The sequence below is a fragment of the Scyliorhinus canicula genome, chromosome 2 (assembly GCF_902713615.1).
Source record: "Scyliorhinus canicula chromosome 2, sScyCan1.1, whole genome shotgun sequence".
NCBI lineage: Eukaryota > Metazoa > Chordata > Chondrichthyes > Carcharhiniformes > Scyliorhinidae > Scyliorhinus > Scyliorhinus canicula.
In genome coordinates this window covers 14,573,167-14,600,642 of record NC_052147.1, presented here as the reverse complement: position 1 = coordinate 14,600,642, position 27,476 = coordinate 14,573,167, and the positions used below count along the sequence as shown (strand labels likewise).

General features: G+C 43.3%; 1 protein-coding gene across 1 annotated transcript in view; it reads right to left on the bottom strand.

The window, feature by feature from the left end:
- The window catches only part of sptlc2a (serine palmitoyltransferase, long chain base subunit 2a), a 135,641-nt gene that overhangs the window by 43,777 nt on the left and 64,388 nt on the right, over positions 1 to 27,476 (bottom strand). The window contains exons 6-9 of the mRNA XM_038773825.1: positions 26,819 to 26,912; positions 21,571 to 21,676; positions 17,149 to 17,368; positions 13,768 to 13,894 (exon numbers count right to left, since the gene is read on the bottom strand). Of these exons, the coding sequence (XP_038629753.1) occupies positions 13,768 to 13,894; positions 17,149 to 17,368; positions 21,571 to 21,676; positions 26,819 to 26,912 (547 nt within the window). The remainder of the gene's footprint in view (positions 1 to 13,767; positions 13,895 to 17,148; positions 17,369 to 21,570; positions 21,677 to 26,818; positions 26,913 to 27,476) is intronic.

Genomic DNA, 27,476 nt, shown 5'->3' with positions numbered 1-27,476 from the left:
CTCTTGATTTTTTATCATTTCACTGCTGGTGGCCATGTCTTTAACGGCAAGGGTCCAAACGTTCATACCTCAGGCTCTATTTCACACTCACCCGTTAACACGCTCCTTAAAAGTCTCGCTTGAACAAGCTTTTGATCATCTATCCCAATAACTCATGACTTGTCAAATTGTGTGAAGTGCCTTGGAATGTATAATTAAATGAAAGACACTATATAAATGCAATATGATGTTGTAGGCAAAGCCCTTTTAAATCTTCCAGTTTGATTAAATTCTGCCTTAAAGAAACACGTTTGTTGTTGCAACGGAGGTGTCACCGCCAAGGCCACATTTATTGACCACCCCGAGATACACAGTGGACCTTCTTGAAGAAATTGAATTGCTGGGTCACTTTACAAGCAATTAAGAGTCAACAACATTCTGAAACTGGAGTCACATGTTGGCAAAATTAAGTGGGTTCACAGGTTCCCTTAGCTGAAGGAAGAGTGAACCAACTGGGCACAATGCAGCAATATTTCCCCCCCATTTGTTTTATTGTCTCTCCATGTTGCTGTTGGGCAGGACGGAGGTGCTGATTGAGATGGGAAGAGTTTAGTCCTGGTGTTCTGGCGATCGGGAATGTTGGGCAGACTTGGTGGACCAGTTGGTCTTCTCCTGCCCATCAATTCTGCATGTTTGTAAGTGCTGGGAATGGAGGGGAAAGTTTTTTTTTTTTAAATAGCTTTTTGCGAACTAAGGGTGCTGTTGCAAACTCAGTATTTAGATAAGTCATCAGACAAATGTCTAGGATTTGGTGTAAGAGGATGGATCAAGAACTTCCACTGACCTCAAGTTTATAAGCAATATTGTATCACAAGATTTATCTTTTGAAAGAGAGATATACCTGGAGTTACGATTTAAAATAAACAAACGTGATCTGAGCCCTAGATTGTACTCTGCTCATCTTAGTTTATCTTTTGTGCAGAAGCAACCCAGGTGCAAGTGTTTATTTTGTTCAAGTCTACGTGCACCAGTGCAAGTTTTTTTTTGGAGGGGGTGGGAAAGAAGAGATGAATACCATCAAGTCCAAGTCAAACTAAAGTCAGGACACACCCAAGCAAACTTTAATTTAAAAATTCCTCATCACTGGAAGCACAATATATTGGATAGTTTGTTATGAAACTCCCAAATACAAATGTGTTCCTCCACCTGCTCAAATGAAAGCAGCAAAGTTCAAATCATCTCTATTATGAACGCTGATGAGCAGGACGTTAAGTACCGAGACTCAGCTCATAAACTGAATGAAATGCTGAAATGTACGATACACCCCTACAACACACTCAATGCATGGAATGATTACTTTCCACAACAGGTTTCTAGGCCATTTATGATGAGTTAATTCTTCACTTCATAGAAACCAATACATAATATTTTGGCAGTCTAATGGTATCATTTGGAACTAAGTAGTGCCCTGCCAGCTAAGTGCCCACACTGGTTAAGGATGTAGTATCATACATTTCTACTGCTCAGGAGCTCGTCCAACCCAATTTAGTCCCACACCCCCAAGTGCTTCCTCCAAAATTGTGCAAATTAGTTCATACGGAGTACATGTCAAATTGTCCTGAGAGGGCAGCACGGTGGCACAGTGGGTCAGCACTGCAACCTCATGGTGCCGAGGTCCCAGATTCAATTCCGGCTCTGGGTCACTGTCTGTGTGGAGTTTGCACATTCTCCCAGTGTTTGCTTGGGTTTCGCCCCCACAACCCAAAGATGTGAAGGGTAGGTTGATTGGCCACACTAAATTACCCCTTAATTGGAAAAACATGAATTGGGTACTCTACATTAAAAAAATAAATTGTCTTTTGAAATTTCCTAAGGAATCCGTTTCCATTATGGATTTTAGTAAGGCATTTGATAAGGTTCACCATGGTAGGCTTATGCAGAAAGTAAGGAGGCATGGGATAGTGGGAAATTTGGCCAGTTGGATAACAAACTGGCTAACCGATAGAAGACAGAGAGTGGTGGTGGATGGCAAATATTCAGCCTGGAGCCCAGTTATCAGTGGCGTGCCGCAGGGATCAGTTCTGGGTCCTCTGCTGTTTGTGATTTTCATTAACGACTTGATGAGGGAGTTGAAGGGTGGGTCAGTAAATTTGCAGATGATACGAAGATTGGTGGAGTTATGGATAGTGAGGAGGGCTGTTGTCGGCTTCAAAGAGACATAGATAGAATGCAGAGCTGGGCTGAGAAGTGGCAGATGGAGTTTAACCCTGACAAGTGTGAGGTTGTCCATTTTGGAAGGACAAATATGAATGCGGAATACAGGGTTAATGGTAGGGTTCTTGGCAATGTGGAGGAGCAGAAAGATCTTGGGGTCTATGTTCATAGATCTTTGAAAGTTGCCACTCAAGTGGATAGAGCTGTGAAGGAGGCCTATGGTGTGCTAGCGTTCATTAGCAGAGGGATTGAATTTAAGAGCCGTGAGGTGATGATGCAGCTGTACAAAACCTTGGTCAGGCCACATTTGGAGTACTGTGTGCAGTTCTGGTCACCTCATTTTAGGAAGGATGTGGAAGCTTTGGAAAAGGTGCAAAGGAGATTTACCAGGATGTTGCCTGGAATGGAGAGTAGGTCATACGAGGAAAGGTTGAGGGTGTTAGGCCATTTCTCATTAGAGCGGAGAAGGATGAGGGGCGACTTGATAGAGGTTTATAAGATGATTAGGAGAATAGAGAGAGTAGACAGTCAGAGACTTTTTCCCCGGGTGGAACACACCATTACAAGGGGTCATAAATTTAAGATAAATGGTGGAAGATATGGAGGGGATGTCAGAGGTAGGTTCTTTACCCAGAGAGTAGTGGGGGTATGGAATGCACTGCCTGTGGAAGAAGTTGAGTCGGAAAAGTTAGGGACCTTCAAGCGGCTATTGGATAGGTACTTGGATTAGGGTAGAATAATGGAGTGTAGGTTAACTTCTTAAGGGCAGCACGGTAGCATTGTGGATAGCACAATTGCTTCACAGCTCCAGGGTCCCAAGTTCGATTTCGACTTGGGTCGCTATCTGTGTGGAGTCTGCACATCCTCCCCGTGACTGCGTGGGTTTCCTCCGGGTACTCCGGTTTCCTCCCACAGTCCAAAGATGTGCAGGTCGGGTGGATTGGCCATGAAAAATTGTCCAAAATTCTATGATTAACCTATGACAAAAGTTCGGCGCAACATCGTGGGCCGAAGGACCGGTTCTGTGCTGTATTTCTCTATTCTCTATTACCCCTTTCTGGATGTGAGATCGGTTCTCACCAACCTTCTTTAATAAGCATTCCTTCATTTTACCCACCACCACCGAATTTTTATTCCAATTATTTTAAACCAACCATTACTGGTGACCCACCCATTTGCCTTCAGCTATCTTCTCAACCCACACCAGTGCTGTAGGAACAAGTAAAACTCATTTGTCTTTTAAGTGTTGTGCGAATTATGGGCAAGGTATCAGGAGCAACCCGTTCTTGGTAAGGAAACTTTGTACGATTTGCAGATTTAAGCTTTGTCCCTCCCTCCCACTGTGAACTGGCCTCATGAAAGTTAAGTACACAACCAGATTTCAAAAAAATACTCCGGAATTGTTTGTTTATGTGGTTTACAAGCTGTTTCTCTGACCGTAGGAATTTAAAGAATACTCAGAGCAGGATCTATTATTAAGAATAAACTCAATGACACTGACCTGAGGATACACGGGGACCTCTCTCCAGCAGCAGATGCTTACTCTATAATTCTTATGGTTCGGCCTACAGTTCAGAGTGGAACGCAGTGTTTTTAAATCTTCCAGTTCCAGAAGCATCCAACAGATCGAAGTAGAGCACGACAAGGAAAGCTTTATGCATTTAAAAATGCATTCAGATGAAATAACTCAAAATGGCTCTGCAGAGCAGTTTCACTAAAAGAGCAGGACAAATACAACCACAGAAACCCATTAAGGGCAATTAGTGTGTGGAGCTGGAGGATGGAGGTAGGGTTCTAAATTAATACTTTGTCAGTGTTCACTCGCCAGAGGGACAGTATGGGTATAGAAATCAGGGAGAAGGGCTGTGATAAAATTGGAGATTAACACAGACAGAGGGGTTCTGAATGGTCTTGCAGGCTTAAAAGTGAACAAATCTGCAGGGCCAGATGAAATGTATCGCAGGCTGCTGAGTGAGGCAAAGGAGGAAATAACAGGGGCGCTGGCAATAATTTTCAATTCCTCGCTGGCCACAGGAGATGTGCCGGAGGACTGGAGGATAGCCAATGTGGTACCATTATTCAAGGGAGGAAGGGATAAACCATGAAACTACTGGCCAGTCAGTCAGGAGCCTGGGAAGCACCAAGGATCGGAGGGATCTTAGTGTAAATATACACCAGTCCCTTAAGGTAGCAGAGCAATGGATATAGTGGTTAAGGCATATGGTATACTTGCCATTATTAGCTGAAGCATAGAGTTCAAGAGCAGGAAGGTTATGCTAGAGGTTATAAAAAGTTGGTTAGGCCACAACTAGAGTATTGTGTGCAGTTCTGGAATCCACATTACTGAAGGGATGTGACAGCACTGGAAAGGGTGCAGAGGAGATTTACCAGGATGCTGCCTGGGCTGCGGCGTCTTAGTTAGGAAGAGAGATTGGATAGACTTGGATCATTTTCCTTGGAGCAGAGGGGGGGACATGATTGAGATGTATAAAATTATGACGGGCATAGATGGAGTAGGCAGGAAGAAATTTCTCCCCTTGGTGGAGAAGTTAACGATCAGGGGGTGTAGGTTTACGGTAAGGGCAGGAAGTTTAGAAGGGATGCGAGGAAAAATGTTTTTACCCAGAGGGTGGTGGGAGTTTGGAATTCGCTGCCTGAAATGGTGTTAGAGGCAGGGTCCCTCATAATATTTAAGAAGTATTTAAATGTGGACTTGTGACTCCAGGGCGTACAAGGCCATGGACCAAGTGCTGGAAAATGGGATCAGAATTATTTGGTGATTGCTTTTGATGGGCGCAGACGCGATGGGCCGAAGGGCCTTTTCTGTGCTGTATGACTAACAGCAGCAAATGCCCATCAACCTGTCAAATGTTTCACTATGACCTTTCTGGTACCTTTGTGGTCAGTTTTAAAAGGGATCTTAAAAAAAACCCCCAAAACGTACACATACCAAATTCTTGACTCATACGGACCCTCCTCCTCTCCACATTTTCCATGCCGAGTTTCAAAGCGATGCAAAGGAGGTTCAATTGAAAGTGCCGCTAAGACTGGCTGAAGTAGAACTGCTGCTCAGAACTGGGAGCTCTATGTTTAGATAATGCAAAACAAAGCCCATCCAAAAAAGTGCATCCCATTTGTTTTGGCAGACTTTGGGGCATAGCTGCTAATATCGTGATTCGCATTTGGTACATGGCAATGCAATGGTGGAGTAGGTGCCAATAGCGCTATTAAACAGAAGGTTTTTATTTTCTCTCCATGAGCCATGTCCCTGGCAGAGAGACGGACTTGGCATGACTGGTATTAACTAATTATTGACTATTAATTGACAGCACTAGGTGTCCGCCCTATCATGATCGAAAAGCTGGATGAAGAGAGGGGTTAAATGATGTTTGGGAGAAAGGATTTGGTGCATTTTGCCCTGCCGGAAAATGCTCATTTGAGGTGCAGGCTCCTATGCACCAGAGGCATCAGTGCCATGGCTGTAAACAAGTGAACAGGCTAAGCTTTGGGGTTGCCATGAAACTTCCTCGGATGCAAATTCCTGGATGCCTTGCTTTACCAGTATTCCTCATCCATTGGGGAAAGTCTGATGAATATTTGCAAATGGCAAGTTCCAGATACCCATGTGCAACCCCCACTTACAATTGTTGCTTTGGCATCTGAACGTGGCAATGTCAGGGGCAGGGATTCTTTTGCACTCAATCTCTGGTATTCTAAACCGTTGTTTCATGGAGGCATTTTAGTTGACAACAATGTGCAGTCTTGCACACCACCTCAGCGGATTATCAACTGATATTAGCATACGGCACTCGTGATTATGTTTAGTCTGCCATGGGGAGTGCAAAGAGGGAACTTGCAGCTTTCAGAAATGTGGTTTGGCTTAAATTTGCCCCTCATATCGTGTGTGCACGTATTGCATAAGCTTTCCAAATGTGGTAAATGATTTGTGGGCAGTGTTAGTTTTACCGTCTTCCACCCAGGGATGATCTATGATCTTCCTGTCTGGTGTGGTTATTGTAAGCTTTCCATTTGATATACTATAAACGTGTGAAGTTAAAAGGCTCAAGTGCTTTGAGGAAGATGGGTGGGAAGAGTGAACTTGATGATGAAAGGGAATTCAAAAATCATCTTTACGCACATAAATAGTAAAAGGGTAGCAAAAAACAAGGGTGGGGCTGGTTAGGGATCAAAAAGAGGAGGCAGAGAGCATGCCTGAGGTACCAAATGAGTGCTTTGTATCTGTCTTTACCAAGGAAAAATATGCTGCCAAAGGCATAGTGAAAGAGGAGGTAGTTGAGAGACTGGGTGGACAGAAAGGCTGGCTGTACCCAAGCCAAATATTGCACATTCTGGAAATTTGCAATAAACACAATAGTTAACAGGCCTGGTAGCATCGGTGGACAGAGAACCACAGCTAACATTTTGGATCCGTGACTTTTAAGATGCTGCCAGACTCGAATATTTACAGCTTTTTCTATTTTTATTTGTGAGTTGATAAGTCACCTGGACCGCATGGGATGCATCCAAGGATGCTAAGGGAAATAAATTGCGATGGTACTGGTCATAATCTTCGAGCTGTCCTTTGACAGGAGGATGGTGTCAGAGAACCAGAGAATTGCAGATGTTGCACTTTAGTTCTAAAAATGTGCAAGGGTAAACCCAGCAAATTACAGGCCAGTCAGTTTAACATCAGTGGTGGGAAAGTGTTCAAAAACAATAATCGGGGGTAAAATTAACTGTCAAACATGGATTAATTAATGAAAGCCAGCACAGGTTTGTAAAAGGCAAACTATTTGACTTGATCTGAGCTTTTTGATGAGCTAAGAGGTTTGATGTGGGTAGTGTGATTGATGTGGCAAACATGCACTTCCATAGTCGACTTGCAAGCAATGTTGAAGCCCATGGATTAAAAGGGGCAGTGGCAGCATGGACCAAGTGGGTTGAATGACTGGAAAAGTAGTGCTGAATTTTTTTCCCCAGTCTTTCCCACAGTGGGATTCCTCGGGGATCAGTAGTTGGACCGCTTTTTTTCTTGATTTAGGTGTACAGGGCACCATTTCAATTTGCAGATGATACAAAAGTTAGAAGCATTGTGAACTGGGGACAGTGACAGACTTCAAGAGGGCGTCAGCTGGTGAAATGAATGGACACCTGACTGATAAAATGAATGCAGAGGATTGTAAAATGATATATTTTGGGTGAAGGAACTCTTGAGAAGCAATGTACACTATAAAGTAAACTTTTAAAGGGGTTGCAGAAGGAAGTGACTTGGGTTTATGTGCATAAATCATTGAAGGTGACATGGTAGGTTGAGAATCTAGTTTGAGACTTGCAGGTTAATGGGCCTTATAAATGGAGGATAGAGCATAAAAGCATGGAAGTTGTAATGAACCATACAAAACCCTGGGTGAACTGCAATTGCAACATTGCGCCCAATTCTGGGCACCACACTGGAGGCAGGGCCTGAAGGCATGAAAAGATTTACCAGAATGGTTTCAGGGATGAGAAACTTTAGATAGATGGATAGATTGGAAAAGTTGAGGCTCTTTCCCTTAGGAGAGAAGATTGAGAAGAGATTTGAAAGAAGTGCTCAAAATCATGAGGGTTCTAGACCGAGGTGTTAGACCAACGAATCCTGCTGGCTTTGAGGGTCGAGAACCAGAGGACACCGATTTGGGGTGCCTAATTTGAGTGCCCAATTAATTTTATTTCCAATTAACCCCAAAGCTTAGCCTGTTCGCTTGTTTACAGACAAAGCACTGATGCACCTCGAAGTGGGCATTTTCCTGCAGGGCAAAATGCACCAAATCCTTCCTCCCAAACATTGTGTAACCCCTCTCTTCATCCAGCTTTTCGATCATGAAAGCATTGCGCTTTGTACCCCATCACTGTGCTATCAGTTGCTATGCTAATACACTATAACTAGTCAAGTTTTCAAAAATGGACTTCATTTTATTCTCTCAAACCGCTTCAGTTCCCAGGTCATTAAATGAAACTGATGTCAAAGTGCTGGTGTGTATTAATTGGAATACCAAAATTATCTTATCGGTGTTTGAATGAGTTGGAAAACAAAATTGGAATACCAATAGAGGACAATGTTGATTAGAGAGAAGGAAAAAAAAAAAAAGATTTTCCACCATGTCAGCAGGAATGTCACTACAAATTAGGTACCCATGAACACCCATACCAAGAGATTTATTCGAATGGCTCATCTAGCAAACTATACTTAGTGGTGTCTGAGAAAACCTGCATAAACTTGGTCAGAAAGTGAACCAACATCCTACCTCACAAATAGCAGCACTGTCAGAAGCTTGGCTGCAAGATGCTTTCCCCTCAGTCAGGGATGAGCACAAATATGTTTGAGAGAGAGAGAGAGAGAGAGAGAGAGAGAGAGGGAGGGATAATGGAATAGAATGAAAATTAGTTGCAGACGCACAAGAAAAGGCAATGTTGGGAGTTTCTGATGTAAAGCTAAAAAAAGCTCTTTCATTCAGGCACCAGCACCAATTTCAGCTCACAGGCATGGTGATAGGGTCAAACTAGCTGAAGAATATAGTTAAGTTGGCAGCAACCGAAGGAACAGCAATATTCCAGGTTGCGTTACCCAAGACAAACACTCGCGCACGCAACTCCAGGAGCCGAGGTTTCAAAACATGCTAAATGCTGGAATTAATCTTTCTGAAAGGGCCCTGTCCCTGTAAGACACTATTCACAACGCCCTATGCTGCTCTTGCTCATGTATTGCTTGTTTGGCCCCTTGTTCCGCACTGTAACCAATCACTGTTTGTCGATGTACCATTTGTCAATCTACTCTGTCGATTATTCTTTTGTCCGTTATGTACATACTGTGTACGTTCCCTTGGCCGCAAAAAAATACTTTTCACTGTACTTCTTCGGTACATGTGACAATAAATAACAATCAATCGACTGTCAGCATACATGGGCCTGGCAGGAATTCTGCACAAACCAGCAATAAGCGGACTCAGAAATCAGAACTATGGAGGACAGTTGTGGGAAAGGGAATGTCACATACATGCAGCAGGAACACTCCAAAGGTTGGGACTGAGCAGGAAACTCTGTCAATCTGAACTGCTCTGCACTTTGCCAGGCAGCCCGTTAATAGTCATCAAGTGCCAAAAGCAAATTTGCCCCAGTTTCCAACTCCTACTACCCTGACCCCGTCTGATTTAGTTGAAAACTTGAGAAAAATTAACATACTAATACCAAACAGGAGCAGAGAAACAATATAATTAACATTTGAACTTTACAAACAAAGATACCCTTCCTCCATAACCACAGACCCGTGTGGTACTTCAAACAGATTGTTATCTGTCACATTAAATATTTAAAACCGGAAACTATTATTCGGGGGAGGTGGAAGACAGGATGGAGGGGTAAAGCACGATCAAAAGTCATGCTAGAAAATTTACTCCACAATGCTAGCTACCAATACTCAAGGAATCACTCTGACATTGGAGCTTTCAAACACATACAGCACCATCCAGTGGCACCATGGTGTTTCTGCTTCCCCATCAACAAATTTAAATCTACACAGCATTTAATCTAGGAAAATATCAATGGGTAAAGTTGCAACGACTTAGTGGAATTGCTCCAAATTCATCAACAAGGAGAACCATTTGTCTATAAGGTCATTTCCCCCCTTTCTACTACACTGCTCCACCAGATTCCCACAATGCAATAAATGGCTTAGCACAAAGCACACCCTTTAATTTAACAAATTAATCAGGTTAAACGTTTTTTAAAAGCAGACAACTCGGTAGTAACCTTAGAACAAGATTAAACCAAATGCATCCTAACTCAGTCTTCTTAATGCCAAATTATTTCCTATTTGTACTGTGTGCACAGATCATAATTAAAGGATCAAATGTCTTACCATAATTTAAACAAACATTTCTATAGGACCATTTAATATACAACGAAATGTCTCAGTCCTCTACGGGGTGATCAGCAAATAAACAGAATTCTTGAGGAACACGCAAGTGTTAGAAAAACAAGGGTAGTTTTTTTCTTAGGGATTTATATTGGTAAACATTAGAAATAAGGTATAGTTTTAAGTGGGTGTAATTTAATGTTTCTGTGCCTGGAAGGGTAAAACCTACATTTAGATTCATGCTAGACAAAGGTGTTTGTATATGTGAAAGTTGATTAAGTTACAACTGCATCTCTATTGTGCTTAAGAGGGCCTACAGTGTGAAGAATAAATAGAAGTAGCAGGGGTTGCTTAGCAAATCGGGATCTTTGCAAGGATAAAAAAAAATTTCAAGTTTTAGATGAATGTGTGCGCTGTTGGAGACAGGACCTCAGGGAGTGAACATCTCTGAACTCTGCCAGAAGACTGGACAGGCTGGGAGCTGCAAAGAGATAGGTTTCCTAAAGTACAAGTTGGGACACAAAGAATGTTTAACACAACTGGAATTAAGTGAGCAGAGACCAAGGTATTGTTCAGAGACTACGGTATTGTTCAGAGGAATTAAAGTAAGAGTAAACGAAGTGTTCCGAGTTAGAGACAATTGCAGTAACAAGAAATGTTGGCATGGTAGCATAGCGGTTAGCACTGTTGCTTCACAGCACATGGGTCCAAGGTTCAATTCCACCGTTAGTCACTGTCTGTGCAGAGTCTGTACTTTCTCCCCATGTCTGCGTGGATTTCCTCTGGGTGCGCCGGTTTCCTCCCACAAGTCCAGAAAGATGTGCTTGTTAGGTGAATTGGACATTCTGAATTTTCCCTCAGTGTACCTGAACAGGCACCGTAGTGTTGGCACTAGGGGATTTTCACAGTAACTTTGTTAATGTAAGCCTACTTGTGACAATAATAAAGATTATTGAAAGTGGGATAGCAGACTTCAAAGGCAAACCAAATACCTGATGCTAGTTTTATATAGTCTAGCAATCGAGAGTTTCAGCAATTGTGAGCAGTTTGTACAGCAGTCAAGGCAAAGATATCCTAAAAGAGGGTGGTGTAAAATCCTGGACTGGATTAAGTGGAGCGGAAGCTTTGTTTAAAAGTGTGATTTAGAAAACATGGTGGATTTTTGAATGTAAACCGCTACGGGTAAGTATAATTATGAGAGTAGACTTCAAAGTGTGTTTTGGTGAGGAGTTTGGAAACTCACGTGACAATCATCTGGGGGGATGCCGAGGAGACATCCACAAACATTCACTTGGGGTTCAGAATGGAGAGCATTTGCCTACAGATTCTTTTAAGATTCTTGTGAGCTTAAAAGAAACTGTGTTAACGAGACCATAGTAATAATAATAATCTTTATTAGTATCACAAGTAGGCTTACATTGGCACCTCAATGAATCTACTGTGAAAATCCCCTGGTCGCCACATTCCATCACCGGTTCGGGAAACTGAGGGAGAATTCAGAACGTCCAATTCACCTAATAAGCCCGTCTTTTGGGCCTTTAGGGAGGAAACCCATGCAGACACAGGGAGAACGTGCAGACGCCGCACAGACAGTGACCCAAGCTGGGAATTGAACCCAGGTCCCTGGTACCTGAACAGGCACCGAAGTGTGGCAACTAGGGGATTTTCGCAGTAACTTCATTGCAGTGTTAATGTAAGCCTACTTGTGACAATAATAAACATTATTATTATTATTATTATCTGACTTGGTGGAGGCCGGATGTTGAAGGCGCATTCCAGAGGCCTTTAGATGGAGTCAAAAACCCGGAATTCCCTATTTAGCAGCTATGTGGGCATACATACACCATATGGACTGCAGCAGTTCAGGCTCATCATCGTCTCAAGGGCAATCAGGGATAGGCAGTGATTACATTCAATCTTCATTTCAATGAATAAATAACCCCCCAAAAAAGAGAACATTTGCCACTCTGCTCCTCCACCCCAAACTGACGGCTGTGATTTAAATGTTCAGAACATTTGGATATTGCAGCATTGAAACTGGTAATTTACAGAGTAGACGTAAGGACACCAACTCTGAAGTCACAATAGGAGGAAGATCTGAACTGCGCGCAAAAAAAAGGCAGTGGCCCAGACTTGGCGGGTTCTGGACAGCCTTCTTTGAGGAGATGCCCAAAGTAGTGAGGGAGGAGCCGTGCCTGAGAGTGGCAGTCTTTGTGGTATCAGACCATCCAGAATACATATGGGGAAGAGGGTTGACGCTCTGGCTTCTGCTTCCTTAATCTCACACTGGAGAACCTTCTTGGCTGGCAATCAGAGCACCATGTACAGCTGCAGACTGACTGGCAGACCTGTCGGAATTTTTCCACCTGGAGAAGATCAAATACACCATCCGAGGGCTTCCACAAAGCGTGGGGGCTATTCATCAGCTTGTACAAAGATCTGTTTGAGGTGAATAGCAACTTGGAAGAAAGTGGGTGGGGAGGGGGGAGGGAAGAGAGAGAGAGAGAGCGAGCGAGAGAGAGAGAGAGAGAGAGAGAGAGAGAGAGAGAGAGAGAGAGAGAGAGAGAGAGAGAGAGAGAGAAGAAGCAGAGGGGGAGGGGGAAGGAGAGAGGAGAAAACCCAAGGGAATCCCAGAAAGAAACATGGGGAAAAAGGGAGGGGGGACCCACTCCTGCACCTATTCGGGTGCAGAGGGAGAATTCAAAATGTCCAATTCACCCAACAAGCACGTCTTTCTGGACTTGTGGGAGCAAACCGGAGCACTCTGAGGAACCCCAGGTAGAGATGGGGAGAACGTGCAGACTCCGCACTGAATCGAACCCAGGTCTCTGGCACTGTGGAGCATCCACAGGCTCAGTATCTCACGGGACCCAGCTGGGTCCTGGGATCCAACACACCTCTGACTGCTGTCTCTCCTGGATGTTCCTGCCTTCACCTGTGCACCTGCAACTGTGTGGTGCTCATCAAAATGTGCCCCAGAAGCCGGTCCTTATTTCAGATTTCCAACACGCGCAGTATTTTGCGTTTGTAATGGTGGTAAATTGCTGTTGACACTGGAAGCCTGAAGGTTTGTCTAGGAACTGTACACTGACGGAGAAGGGGGAACATTACAAACTGAGGATACCAACAGAATCCTGACCAATCATAATCCAAGCCAGTCTAGGCCGATCGGTTTTAAGAACAAAGTCAGCATAACGTGACCAAAATGAACCACAACACAAACAACCTGAACACTCCCATCAAATCTGAAATATTAACTTGGGATGCTCATGTATCACTGGCACCCAAAAATGTAAATGCTTCACTGTGAAGGATTGTGAAACTCAACATACTGCTGCGTCTGCCACCTGGATAATGACGAACTAGAGATAGACAAATGCTGGCTTCGCCATTAGTAAACAACCTATACGACTCAATTACGTTTCTTATAAGAGGCCCACCACACCTAAAATTGAGATGATACCCAACAGTCTCGCTATAGCCATATAAAGAAATGTCCGACCAATACAATTTGCTCCCCTTCACCCAACATGTAGTGTATTTCATTGCTACCTCAGGCTGTTGGCCAAAATAATCATGGTTATGCCATTGGAGGATTTCCCATACTATGATGTGGACATTTGCCCTGGGAGCATCCCCGGGCCCCAAGTTGAATCTTCTTTTGCCCAGGAAAGGGGACTTACCAAGCGTTGTGCCATCTTCTCCCATGATGCATTTCATGGATGCAATGATTTGCTCTGCAACCGGTGCAGACATCGAGGTGGCATAGACTGTGCTGTGAGAATGTGACCGAAGGTAGTCTACAAGCTCCTGCAATGGAGATACAAATATTTGTTAAGCTATTTTGCGCTAGGTGATAAAAGATGAAAATCAATAAACTGCTGATAACTTGTAAACTCAAGTTATTGTTTTCTCCAAAGGTTTGTGTGCATATACAAGTTTCAGTGCACAATTAGTTCTTATGGGCTTCTCAAATACTGCACTGAAGCCCATTTTATTCAGAGCTGTGTATGGCATGCCAGAACTTCCTACCTTGACAGCCATGTTTAAACTCGAGCATCGCTGGCAGATAGTAGACCTTGTAAGGACAAGTTCAAAACGAACATAGCTGTTCTCTTATGAGCTGCTTAACTTAGAAAAATTGGTTTAACTGACATCCAAGTTCCACAATTAATCGATAATTGATAACTACAAAACTGTAGTTTTGTATGTTTTTTTTGCCAATTAAGATCAATAAAGTGTGAATTATTTTGACCAACAGAAGAGATGGTATTACATAGATTACATAGAATTTACAGTGCAGAAGGAGGCCATTCGGCCCATCGAGTCTGCACCGGCTCTTGGAAAGAGCACCCTACCCCCTATCCAAGGTCAACACCTCCACCCTATCCCCATTACCCAGTAACCCCACCCAACACTAAGGGCAATTTTGGATACGAAGGGCAATTTATCATGGCCAATCCACCTAACCCGCACATCTTTGGACTGTGGGAGGAAACTGGAGCACCCGGAGGAAACCCACGCACACACGGGGAGGATGTGCAGACTCCGCACAGACAGTGACCCAAGCCGGAATCGAACCTGGGACCCTGGAGCTGTGAAGCGATTGTGCTATCCACAAGGCTACCCTCAGGTTAGGTGTAATCATGAAATGTGGAACAATTTCCAACCTTCAACCAGTGAAGAACTTACTCAGAAAAAAAAAATCAATAATAAACCCACACATTTACCAAGGCTTTAAAACCTAGAGTAAAAAATGTGGGCCTAAGTTTACTTACAAATCAGGAAAGAAAAACAGCAATAAACTTATCTCAAAGTCAAATGTGTTAACTCAGTACATCACACTGCAACACTATCAGCTGTAGCAGTTTTGCACCAATGACCTTGATACATTAGAGGCAAGGCATGGTCAGCAACCTTATACTACGTTCACAATCAAACATTTGTTTTTTTTTTCTTAAATGAGCTGGCCTAAATTTAGCAAGTATCTCAAGGTTCCATTAATCTCAACATTACATCTACCACTGTTGGAACATTTTCAAGGGTTGCATACATGGCTCAAATGCATGATTTCCAAAGACAAGCCATTTATGTTTTTTTTTTTTAAATTCCTTCATGGGATGTGGATTTTGTTGGCCATGTCAGCATTTCGAAACCATTCCTAATTGCCTGCAAGTGGTGAGCTGTCTTCAACCACTGAAGTCCACATGGTGTAGGTACATCCACAGTGCAGTTAAGAGTGTTCCAGGATTCACCCAGTGACAGCGAAGGAACGGTGATATATTTCCAAGTCAGGATGGCGAGTGACTTGGAGGGGAACTTCCAGATGGTGGTGTTTCCAGGTATCTGCTGTCCTTGTCCTTCTAGATGGTCGTGGGTTTTGATGACGCTGTCTAAGGAGGCTTGGGGAGTTGCTGCAGTACATGTTGTAGATAATACACACTGCTGTCGGGGGCAGCACGGTGGCACAGTGGTTAGCATTGCTGCCTACGGCGTTGAGGACCTGGGTTTGAATCCCGGCACTGGGTCACTGTCCGTGTGGAGTTTGCACAGTCTCCCCGTGTCTGCGTGGGTTTCACCCCCATAGCCCAAAGATGTGCAAGGTATGTGGATTGGCCACACTAAATTGCCCCTTAATTGCAAAAAAAAATTAAAAATCGGGTACTCTTATTTGAAAAAATACACCAACTGTTCGTTGGTGGTGAAGAGAGTAAATGTTTGTGGAAGGGGTGTAAATTTAGTGGGCTTTGTTCTGGATGGGTTGTTGCGTGTTGTAGATGGTGAACAGACTTTGGAGAGTCAGGTGGTACGTTACTCGCTGCAGAATTCCTAGCCTCTGACCAGCTCAAGTAACCACAATATTTAACATGGCTAGCCCAATTCAGGTTCTCCATAGAATCCCTACAGCGCAGAAGGAGACCATTCAGCCGATCAAAACTGCACCAACCCTCCAAAAGAGCACCCTACCTAGGCCCACACCCCGCCCTTTCCCGGAACCAAAACTAACCTTGGACACGAAGTGTCAATTTATCACGGCCAATTCACCCAAGCTGCACATCTTTGGGCTGTGGGAGGAAACTGGAGCACCCGGAGGAAACCCCCACAGGCATGGAGAACGTGCAAACTCCATAGACATTCATCCAAGGCTGGAATCGAACCCAGATCCCCAGTGCTGTGAAGCATCAGTGATAACCACTGTGCCACCATGCTACCCCAATGATACTCACTGATCTATAACTAAAAGCAGCAGGGTAAGCTTACTCATAACTTTGCAAGTGATACATGAATCAAGATTAAAGACAGTTTACTGATAGTATTACTGGTAACCGCCAGGAGGTGGTGATGTTGAGACCAACATACCTGCATCCAAAAACACAGCTCTACCAAAGGAGTTTGTTCAAGCTTTTTTTTTTAAAAACAATATGCCGTTTGGAATATTGGGGTTTCTTTTCATCCTCGTTTATTAGTTTTATCAAGCTAGAAGATCTAAACCATAACTTCAAAACGGCCTCAATGTCATTTATTTTGCAGTCAACTGAAAATCTGACATGGACAACAAAAAGTATCCAAAACAAAAAACTGAGAAATCCATCTGGATGGTTTGCCTGCCTAATGTGAAGTATACATCTTTTTACCTACTCCTTGTCCCACTAAGGGGGACACTCCACTCAGCCCATCTGGTCAGCACAGTATCAATGTAGCAGGGCCAGGATGTAGGGACCCAACTGTGTGCAGGAGTGCTGTTGGAGTTTAACCAACCAAACCATGTACTTTACCAGCACGCAGTGTAGGCAAACTATATACAGCTTATTCAGTACCAGTAATGGCACTGGATTCCAGTTACCTGGGATCAAGTAGAACAATTCCCGAACTGGCTGGCAGTTTTACCTATTGTGGAATTAATTAGGCTGACTGTCAAATCATTGACTTAAAATGCCTAACAGATATACCCTGCTAGCCACAAGGCAATTAATCTGCAAGGACGCAATACCTACGATAATCTAGTGCAGTCAATGCTCACCATGAAAAGGATGAAATGGGCAGTTCCAGACCAATTGTCATACCTTTTTGCCACCGATGTAACCGCCAGCTGCTCCAAAACTCTTGGTGAAGGTTCCCATCATGACATCCACCTCCTTGGGATTGAGGTCAAAATATTCCACCACACCTCGGCCACTGGGTCCGAGGGCCCCGATACTGTGAGCTTCATCCAGGTATAGATAAGCCTTGTACTTTTTCTTTAAAGCCACTATCTCGGGCAAACGGACGATGGAGCCCTCCATGCTATGAAACAAAAAAACAGCACTGCTAAATCCAACACAACACATCCAATCAATAATCTTTATTAATATCACAAGTAGGCTAACATTAACACTGCAATGGAACCAGCAAGCAAATATTTAATTTGTGGGCATTAAATGTATTTATTTTAATCATTTAACACTGAAAAAAAAAGCCCACATATGTTAAAATGAAATGACTACATCAGTTACAGTAAGAATTCTTAATGTTAACATATCTTGGTGTTGCCATTGTTGCATTTCATGCTGATTTGATACTGTTGTAGCTTCAGCGAAACCTTGGATGCTGAGCAGCAGCACAGTAAGTGTGTAGATAAAACATTTATCATTAAGCTCAATCAGTGGCATAGCCTAGGCAAGATGTGGTGAGCTCCTCCAAGACCACTGCAGCAAGTGTCTCTTGTAGCAGGCTTGCCCTGGAGGAGCACAGGAAACAGGAGACACTGCAGATTTCCCTCAGTCGCCTGAAATCCATGATGTAAACAACCAAAGTTCAGGACGCTGGTTGGGTGGCATCACATATCCAGCCACAAAGGGGAGAGTTGAGAAATATACCATGGACCAGCAGTATCATGTAAATACATGGAGTCAGTGTTTGCTTTCCAGATTATCGCAACGCCCAGAATATGAGCAAAGACTGACGAAGAGCACAAGAGCCACAGTGGAGGCTGTTCTCTGGAAAGTAGGTCCGTCAACGCAATGGAGAAACATTCTAGCTATTTCACAAGGGTAGCATGAACTAACGTTCCTGCCCTTTATTGACTAGGTGACTGAAGATTCAAGGTGCTGAGCTACTTTCCCACTTGTATTACTATATCAGGCTATAATTAGAAGTTAAGGACCCTCTGTAAAACAGTCAAATCCAGTTCCACAACATTTTGACGCAATCATATTTGAAATGCAAACCAAATATAAAATTCAACTTAAATGGTTGGCAAGCTGACAAACTTCAGCACCTACAGACTAATTCCTGTTCGAGTGAATCACACTCAAAGCACAAATGAAAGAGGGAGCGAGACACCAAGAACAAAACTCAGCCATCCATATAAATGTAAAATTATGACTTTTAACAAAAAAAAACTCAAGATAATACTGGAATTTATATAAAATCTTTCATGCAGAAAACGGAACACGGTACAAACTACAAGCAAAAGACAGGGCAATATTTACAATAGAAACCTTTATTTGAAAGGATGTGACATCTAACTTGTCCTTCCCTTTCAAATGATAACAAACCTAACATGTATTCACACCTTTCTATTTGAGATTTTGCAAACTCAGATTATGCCTTTGAATTCATAGGAAGCTACGGGGCTGGTTTAGCACAGGGCTAAATCGCTGGCTTTGAAAGCAAACCAAGGCAGGCCAGCAGCACAGTTCAATTCCTGTACCAGCCTCCCCGAACAGGCGCTGGAATGTGGCGACTAGGGGCTTTTCGCAGTAACTTCATTTGAAGCCTACTTGTGACAATAAGCGATTTTCATTACAAGTAGTGACAGTTTGGTTAAACTGATAGCACCTCTTGCCCCACTGGAGTCAGCAGCTTTTGCTACAAACCTACATAGCTGAAGGGCCCCTGAGCACGCTGCACAGCTAGGCAGCTCTCTGTTCAATTCTCTTTCAGGTTGACAGCAATGAAGATCAACGGTGCTAAAACTCTGGTTAACACCACCACCATTCTGAGCAGCTGGTTAAATCAGTTGGTTAAAGTGCCGGTGAGTACTGCTCAGCAATGCAGACAAATATCCACTCCACACATCACTTGGTCCCATCGACCGCTTTGTGCAATTCTGCCAATGTTAAACATTTCAGAGCGAAGCCGGGAATTTCCCTGTTGTGTGGGCCAAAACACATCAGTGCTATTTACCCGAAAATGACTACGCAAACTAGTTACCACTTTTTTCAAAGCTATTCATCATGTTGAAACCCGAGGATGCTCAAAATGAAATGAGGAGCTAACTACACGTTCTTAGCAAGAGGTTTGATTAGCTTTTTTAAAAAATGATAGCTACATGTCAACATGCTGGTGGACAACCTTATTAATGCAACTTTACAGCAATTGCCTGCCGAATTCTACTTCTACTTGTCTGTCATTTAATATTAACGTCACAAGCTTACTGCCAGACACTGAGTGCAAACAGCAAGCATCTGTACTAAACTAACGCCCTCAAAGGGAATAGATCAGAGCTACACTTTGTCAAGCAGCTCCTGTTTAAAGTACTTATTTTCAGAATTTTATTTTACTTTTTAAAAAGAGGGATGGATAAATAGAAAGTAGTTTTAATAAAATTAGCGGTTTTCAATCTTAGCAAACTGTTTTTCCATATTCACACGAAAACAGGTTTATACTGGATCTTTTAGACAGCCTTTTCCTGCACTGCTGCAAGTGTGCACAATTCTGAGTTTTCCCAATTACTTGTGACCATATTTGCGGGTGAGTGCCACCAGAGTGGTCAGTGAATGGAAAGCCACAAAAGAACGGATTAAGAAATATGAAGAGTTGTGCACTTTATAAAACAAATATGGCTAACACAGGAAGGACTAGAAGACAATTGGAATTCCATTTAAAAACATGGCACCATTTAATTTAAGTTAATTGATAGCACAAATTAAAGGGGAAGGAAATGTTTGTGAGAGGGGAAGCTAGAGAGAAAGAGGGTGGATAAAGGATCTTGGTTAAAATACAGTCCCCTGTTATATAGGGGACTGTACCAGCCCCCCCCGGACAGGCGCCGGAATGTGGCGACTAGGGGCTTTTCACAGTAACTTCACTGAAGCCTACTCGTGACAATAAGCCATTTCCATATAGGATTAAAAGTACTGCCAATAATGGAACTCTGCAGCTTAAAAGGAAAGATCAATCAACATGTTTCGCTCCATACTCCACCTACAAAAACAATAATGCATATTCAGAATTTTTTAAACATAAGAACGTCCGATGGGCCTTCTCCTTCTTCTTGGGCATTTCCTCAGCCTCGAGGATGACTTGCTTCAACTCCGGGAGGTGGGTTCTGCGGTGGCTGAATACTCCGATCCTGGATCCGCAGACTCTGCAGGTTTGGCTGGTGATGTGGGTGGGTGGGACACTCTGTATTCTGCGCTCTCCTTCTGCTGTTTACGCTTGGCCTCTGCATGCTCCACCCTACAACATTCTAGGTGATTGGCGCCTTCATGGACTCTTTTTCTCCAGCTTGTGCGTTCTAAGGCAAGTGATTTTCACCTGTCAGTGGGGATATTGCATTTATTTAGGGAGGCTTTCAGAATGTCCTTGTAGCGTTTTCTCTGCCTTCCTAGAGATCGCTTGCCATTGCAGGGCTCGGAGTAGAGCACTTGTCCTTCATAGAGGTACGAGAAAGGTGCAGGCTGCTGACAATGCTTTCAGCTACCTAGGCCACAAGCTTGAGAATTCCCTCCTTCAACTTGAGTCTTTTTCACACTCTTTCCTCCATTAAGATGCTCCTTAAGAATGACCTCTCATGAAACTTGTCCAACTTTCCAATGTTTCCTTGAAAATGAAAATCGCTTATTGTCACAAGTAGGCTTCAAATGAAGTTACTGTGAAAAGCCCCTAGTCGCCACATTCCGGCACTTGTTCAGGGAGGCTGGTACGGGAATTGAACCGTGCTGCTGGCCTGCCTGGGTCTGCTTTCAAAGCCAGCGATTTAGCCCTGTGCTAAACCAGCCCTGCAATAATAATAATCGCTTATTGTCACAAGTAGACTTCAATGAAGTTACTGTGAATGGTCCCTAGTCGCCACATTCTGGCAGCTGTTCAGGGAGGCTGGTTGGGGAAATGAACCCGCGCTGCTGGCCTTGTTCTGCATTGCAAACCAGCTATTTAGCCCACTGTGTTAAATCAGCCCCTATCTTGAGTGTTTCAGTGTCAAATTTTATTCGGTTACACGCCTGTGAAACACCTCTAGATGTTTTATTACATTAAAATTAGTCTGTAAATGTCAGGTATTCTTATCGATTGAAATATCACCTGGAATAGGAGGTTACAGGGCATGCAGACTGAGGAGGGAGGAGGTGGCATTTTTAAATGTCAGCTCAGCTGTTATAAGATTTGTGGCGTGTGTAATAAAACCTGCAAAGCAGTGAATGCTGCCTTGCTCACATTTCATTAGCCAACATGGCTAACATAATGCAAAGCGCAGAAGGCCTCACATGGACGTGTGCTTGTACCTGTAAATTCCCTCTACCACAATGAGGATCTTCTTCCACGGTCTGCGGGTTCGAGGCTGCCCATGCACAATGGCGTCTTTCAGCAATTTATCCAAGCTCTGCATATCTGAAAATAAAACAAGCATTGTAACGACTCTGGAGCTGGCATTACACAAACATCCATTGATAAACTAGCTTGTACTTCCAGCCATGGCCAGCTGTCAGTACCCACAGAAAAGCTCCTCATTGTTACCTTCAAATATTGAGTCAAATGCAAAGAATAAAAATGGGAATTGAAGCAAAGAGTTGTTCAATACAAGTAGGTGAAGCAATTTGGCCCATCGCAGACTGGCCATCTGGAGAGAACCCACACTGCCCCGGTTGTAAGTTTAAAAAATATATACAATTCCAACAAATTTGCTTCCACTACAATCTCATTCCAGGATAGTGGAAATCTGGAATAGCACCCCCAAAAGGCACTGGAGGCTGGGATGTATTGAAAATGTCAGAAGTGAGATTTATAATTTCCGTTATTCAAGGGTAACAAAGGTTAGAATAACAAAGGCAGGGAAAACAGGATGAATATACAGATCAACAACAAGTTAATTAAATGGTTGAACAGGTTTGAGTGGCTGAATACCCTCCTATGATCACTGCGTAATTAGATTTAACCAGCGGAATTTTTATGTATTTTTGCATGAAATGTAGGTGTCGCTGGCAAGGGAAGCATTACTTGCCCATCCAGAATTTCCCTTGAACTGAAAGTGGTTTGCTGGACCATTTCAGAGGGCAGTTAAGAGATAACCACATTGCTGTGAATTTGGAGACACATGTAGGCCAGACCAGGCAAGGATGGCAGATTTCCTTCCCTAAATGAAACCAGACGGATTTTTACAACAACTGACGACAGCTCCATGGTCAACATTATGGAGACTAGCATTCATTTCCAGACCTTTATGAACTGAATTTAAATTCCACAATGACTGGGGTGGGATTTGAACTCATGCCCCCACAGCAATAACCTGGGACTTTGGATTACTACTCCATTGAAATTACCACCATGTTACAGTCTCCCCAGGATTGTGTCGTTAAATATAGCACTTACACAGCCTGCCATTAGTTTACAATTTTACTGAAATTGTTTAATTTCACCAAGTATTAACTGGCTGAGGGCAGGAGAAAGAGGCGAGCAAATACCGCTTTATTCCAATGCTAAATGCATTTTGGCTTGGAGGTGTGACTATTTCTTAAATCCCCTCATGTCTGACCTTGCACCGGGACAATTTTAAATTACCCAGGTGCAGTAACAGTGGTTAGCACTGTTGCTTCACAGCTCCAGGATCGATTCCCGGCATGGATCACTGCCTGTCCGGAGCCTGCACGTTCTCAGTGTGTCTGCGTGGGCTTCCTCCGGGTGCTCCGGTTTCCTCCCACAGTCACAAGATGCGCAGGTTAGGTGGATTGACCATGCTAAATTGTCCTTAGTGTCCAAAAAGATTAGGTGGGGTTACTGGGATAGGGTGCTCTTTCCAAGGGCTGGTGCAGACTCGAGGGGCTGAATGGTCTCCTTCTGCACTGTAAATTCTATGATGTAGGCCAGACATCTCAATGACTGGTGGAACAAAGCAAGCCGCTTGCGCCTGTTGTGAACAGCCAACGGTAAAGTACTGACTGCACCCAACTGTGCTTGTAAAGCTCAAAAGTGTGTCCAAAATTAGATATAATTCTGTGATTGCTAGAAAAGCCTGACTGTGTTAAGTATTAAACTGAAACCCAATTTACCATCAGTCGGGCAGCAGTATGGTGCACTTATACATGCTAGAAGCCACAAATATCAGCACATGGGGCCCTGCCATTTGCATACAGAAGGAGCATGTCCACACGTTGCACATTTTAAAAACTAAATAAAACCTTGGGGAACAGCCATTCATTCTCTGGTTCATTTCCCAAGGCAATGCCCTGTCCAGAATAGGTCTGCCTGGTTTGAATTTGAACAAAGGCTTGGCAGTTAACCGTTCCCTACTGCATTCTTCATGATAACGCCTCTACCAGAGCCCACTTGCCAACCAATTAGCACGTTCATCTCATACAGTATAAATTATTCCCTTTACTTGGCAATCTTGTGATCAGTCTTTTTTTTTTAAATAAAAAAAGTATTTTTACTCAATAAATTTACAAAACAAAACCCCACAAAACCCTTCCCTGCCCACCCAAACTGCACCCGATCCCCTAAACAGGCCACGGTAGCCAACTCCCAAAAATACATGATGAACAAACCCCAACAATTGTCGAACTCATCACTCGCTCCCCTCAAAAGCAAACTTCACCTTTTCCAGGGTCAGAAACTTCAGCATGTCTCCCACCCACCCCCGGGGCCAGGGGAGTGACCTCCACCCCAATAGGACCCATGTGCGAGCAATCAGCGAGAGTTGACAGCATGTCTCATTTCAGCAATACCCAAGCTCTGTTCAATTAAATGATAAAAAGGTGAACGTTTTGGACTTGGCATGGCCATCCGCTGTCTTTAATTTGTCAATACATCTTAAGGTTAAGAAAGTTTTTTTTTAAAAAAAGGACCTGATCTAATTTGTTTCATTCCTCTATTTCTACATGGTCTTTGAATCAATGACCATGACACGAGGTTAAAAAAAAAGGTCGTTCTTAGATTTGGGTTTAAAGGATGGGTTTGAGGAGGTGAAAACCCCCATTTACATATCTCAGACAAGTTCTAAAACAGAGTTAAAGGTTACTTTTTTGTTTTATTTATTATTTACTTTAAATTTAGAGTAGCAATTCTTTTTTTCCCCAATTAAGGGGCAGTTTAGCTTGGCCAATTCACCTACCCTGCACATCTTTTTGGGTTGTGGGGTGAGACACACGCAGACAGGGGGAGAATGTGCAAACTCCACACGGACAGTGACCTGGGATCGAACCCGGGTCCTTGGCGCCATGAGGCAGCAGTACTAACCACTGTGCCGCCATGCTGCCCCTGGAGGTAAAGGCTACTATTATACTTCAATAATCAAGGGCAGCACGGTGGCCTAGTGGTTAGCACAACTGCCTCACGCCGCTGAGGTCCCAGGTTCGATCCTGGCTCTGGGTCACTGTGTGTGGAGTTTGCACATTCTCCCCGTGTCTGCGTGGGTTTCGCCCCCACAACCCAAAAATGTGCAGAGTAGGTGGATTGGACACGCTAAATTGCACCTTAATTGGAAAAAATAATTGGGTAATCTAAACTTAAAAAAAAAAATACTTCAATAATCAGCTTCCACCTACCTCCTACATAGAATTATTCCTCAGATTTAGCTGCAGTCATCAAGCTAGTTGAATGCCCCCTTCCTTCAGCCATTAATGCCTCAGCTGAGGTTAAAGGTGGTGACCCACTATCCTGAGCATACCCAGGAATAAGCAATAAGTGCCAGTCTCGCCAGTGATGCCTATATCCCGAGAATTAATTAAAATGAGCAGACTGGACCGCTCCCAGTCTCCAAGTAGCTAATGCAAAATTGTTGAACTGATGCAAGTTGTCAGAAATATGGCCATGAGCAATTCACCTCTTCAAAGAAATATGTTTCCAGCCCATTAGGTTCATAAGCACCTTTTAAATGAATTTAATAATCCCACAACGTACCGTTTTCATGGACATTGGTTTATTCCTCAAAATACCTTGCTTTTAACGAACAATAAACAAATGAATCATTTGCCTGTGTCCTCCCCCTCTGTAAAACAATGATGCTACTTCACTGTTAAATCTGTGAGCAGGGCACTAATAGAGGAAGGATTCACAATGCAAGTGAACTGGTTCAATGATTGGCAGTCAGTCGTCACCACATTAAGCAATGGGATTTACTTAGCACAGTTTAACATTTGAATTAAGCTAATAAGCCAATTGCCTTGTCTCATGCAAAATATTTACAATTATTTATACAGATCTCAGCCCATCCTTAAGGAAGCACAAATAAAAGCGAAGGTAACCAAAAAGTTCTTGGTTCTCATGAAAAGACACTCTTCCCCCAAAATGTTTCAATCCCAGATGCTGATTTGCGTGTTATTGCATTTCCACACAATTTAAGCTTTTGTTGGGTTATGTCCAGCCCACTGTAACAAGTAAACTGCTGGAGGTGGAATGCATCCTTTCTGGAATTTGCTCAACAGCTAAAAAACATTTCCTATGATAAACACTGGGTACAGAAACTGCAAGCTACTGAACAATCTTTGGCAGTGCCATTGTTGAATCATCATCACAGCATGGAAACAGGAACACAGGAAATTTATGGCACAGATGGAGATTCAGCCCTTCCTGTCTGTGCCAGAAATCATCGCCCCCAGAAGAAAATGCAGCTCAAACTGACAATTCCACAGTTCCCTCTCTAGAAAAGTAACAAGCCTGTTCAAAGCTTATCCCAACAGTGGGAATTGGGACCTAGTCAGATGGGAAACTGAGGGTACGAACCACTGCAACTCAACAGGTCTGCAAACACCAACACGATCCCAGGATACTCTCCAAAAGTTTCAATTTTTCAGCAGTAATAAGCTGCACAAATTGCTTGGCCACCATTCATGGGCTATCACCCTGTCCAGAGTCCACTCTTAAATTACCACAACCAAGTTAAAATCGACTTTGGGGTGGCACGATGGCACAATGGTTAGCACTGCTGCCTCACAGCACTGTGTGTGGGGTTTGCACTTTCTCCCAGTGTCTGCGCGGGCTTCCTCCGGGTGCTTCCGTTTCCTCCCATAGTCCAAAAGATGCGAGTAGGTGGGGTTATGGGAATTGGGCCTAGGTAGGATGCTCTTTTAGAGGGTCGGTGCAGACTCGATGGGCTGAATGGCCTCCTTCTGCACTTTAGGAACTCTATGATTCTATGACTCCGGTATGATACCCATGCCCCTACATCTAACAAAATGCTCTGGATAGTGATCAGAAGCAGATCGATCCCCATTTCTAATCTAGATGTCAAGGCCTCTATAACCCATCTGGCCAGTATGAATAACTTAGTACAGATTGATTGAACTGGGGGGCTGTCGATTTGTGGGGCTCACTGTCTGAACAGCTGAGGGTTCAAGAACCTGAGAAGTTATGATTGTGAAGTTTGAACAAATATATAGCTTGCGTCATATAAACTGACAATTGACATCAGTAAAAGGAAAACAAATACAATCCCAGTGCTCACGAACAGGTCGTGCAGTTCGCACCCAGGTATCCATTATTCTGCCATTATCTCGCTATGTTCATTATCTCCACTGGTCAAGCTTTATTTCTACTTACTGTTGTGCTTGAAAACTCGGATGGTTGCACCTGAAAGTCTGGCTCCAAGCACCAACGATGCATGATTTAGCTCATCACTCAGGATCAGACAGCCCTGAACGTGGAAAACAAGAGTTTTAGAAAAAAAACGTTAGAACTTTATTTTGTTTTATTCTAACCTGATGGACTCAGTTTGCGAAAATGTACTTTTCTTCCACCCGTAGCTCTCTGCAAAACAACAAGTCTATGTTCAAAACAACGGACATTAGAACGTAGTCAAATGGGAAACTGAGGGTATGAAGACCCATCCTACAACTTGCAGCATGTTGCCAACAGTTAACACTTTTCAGGGTATGCTCCAAATGAACCTCCACAGGCTCTGCTATACTTGATTGTACTGGTAGAGGGATGGTCGAGAGTCAACGTACTGAAAGATTGTTATTGCTCAGTAGTCCACTGTTAATGATCACTTAATTTTATTAGCTAAGATTTTAATCCTGCAACGTGGATGTCATTGTCTAACCTGTGGGCACAAATGCTCACACTCAACATCAGCAGGCCGAACTCCACATCATGTGAGACAAGGGGTGTAGTGGTAATGTTGGTAAATCTCACCATGGCAGCTGGTGGAATTTGAATTCAGCTAATAAGATCTGGAATATAAAAATAGTCTCAATAA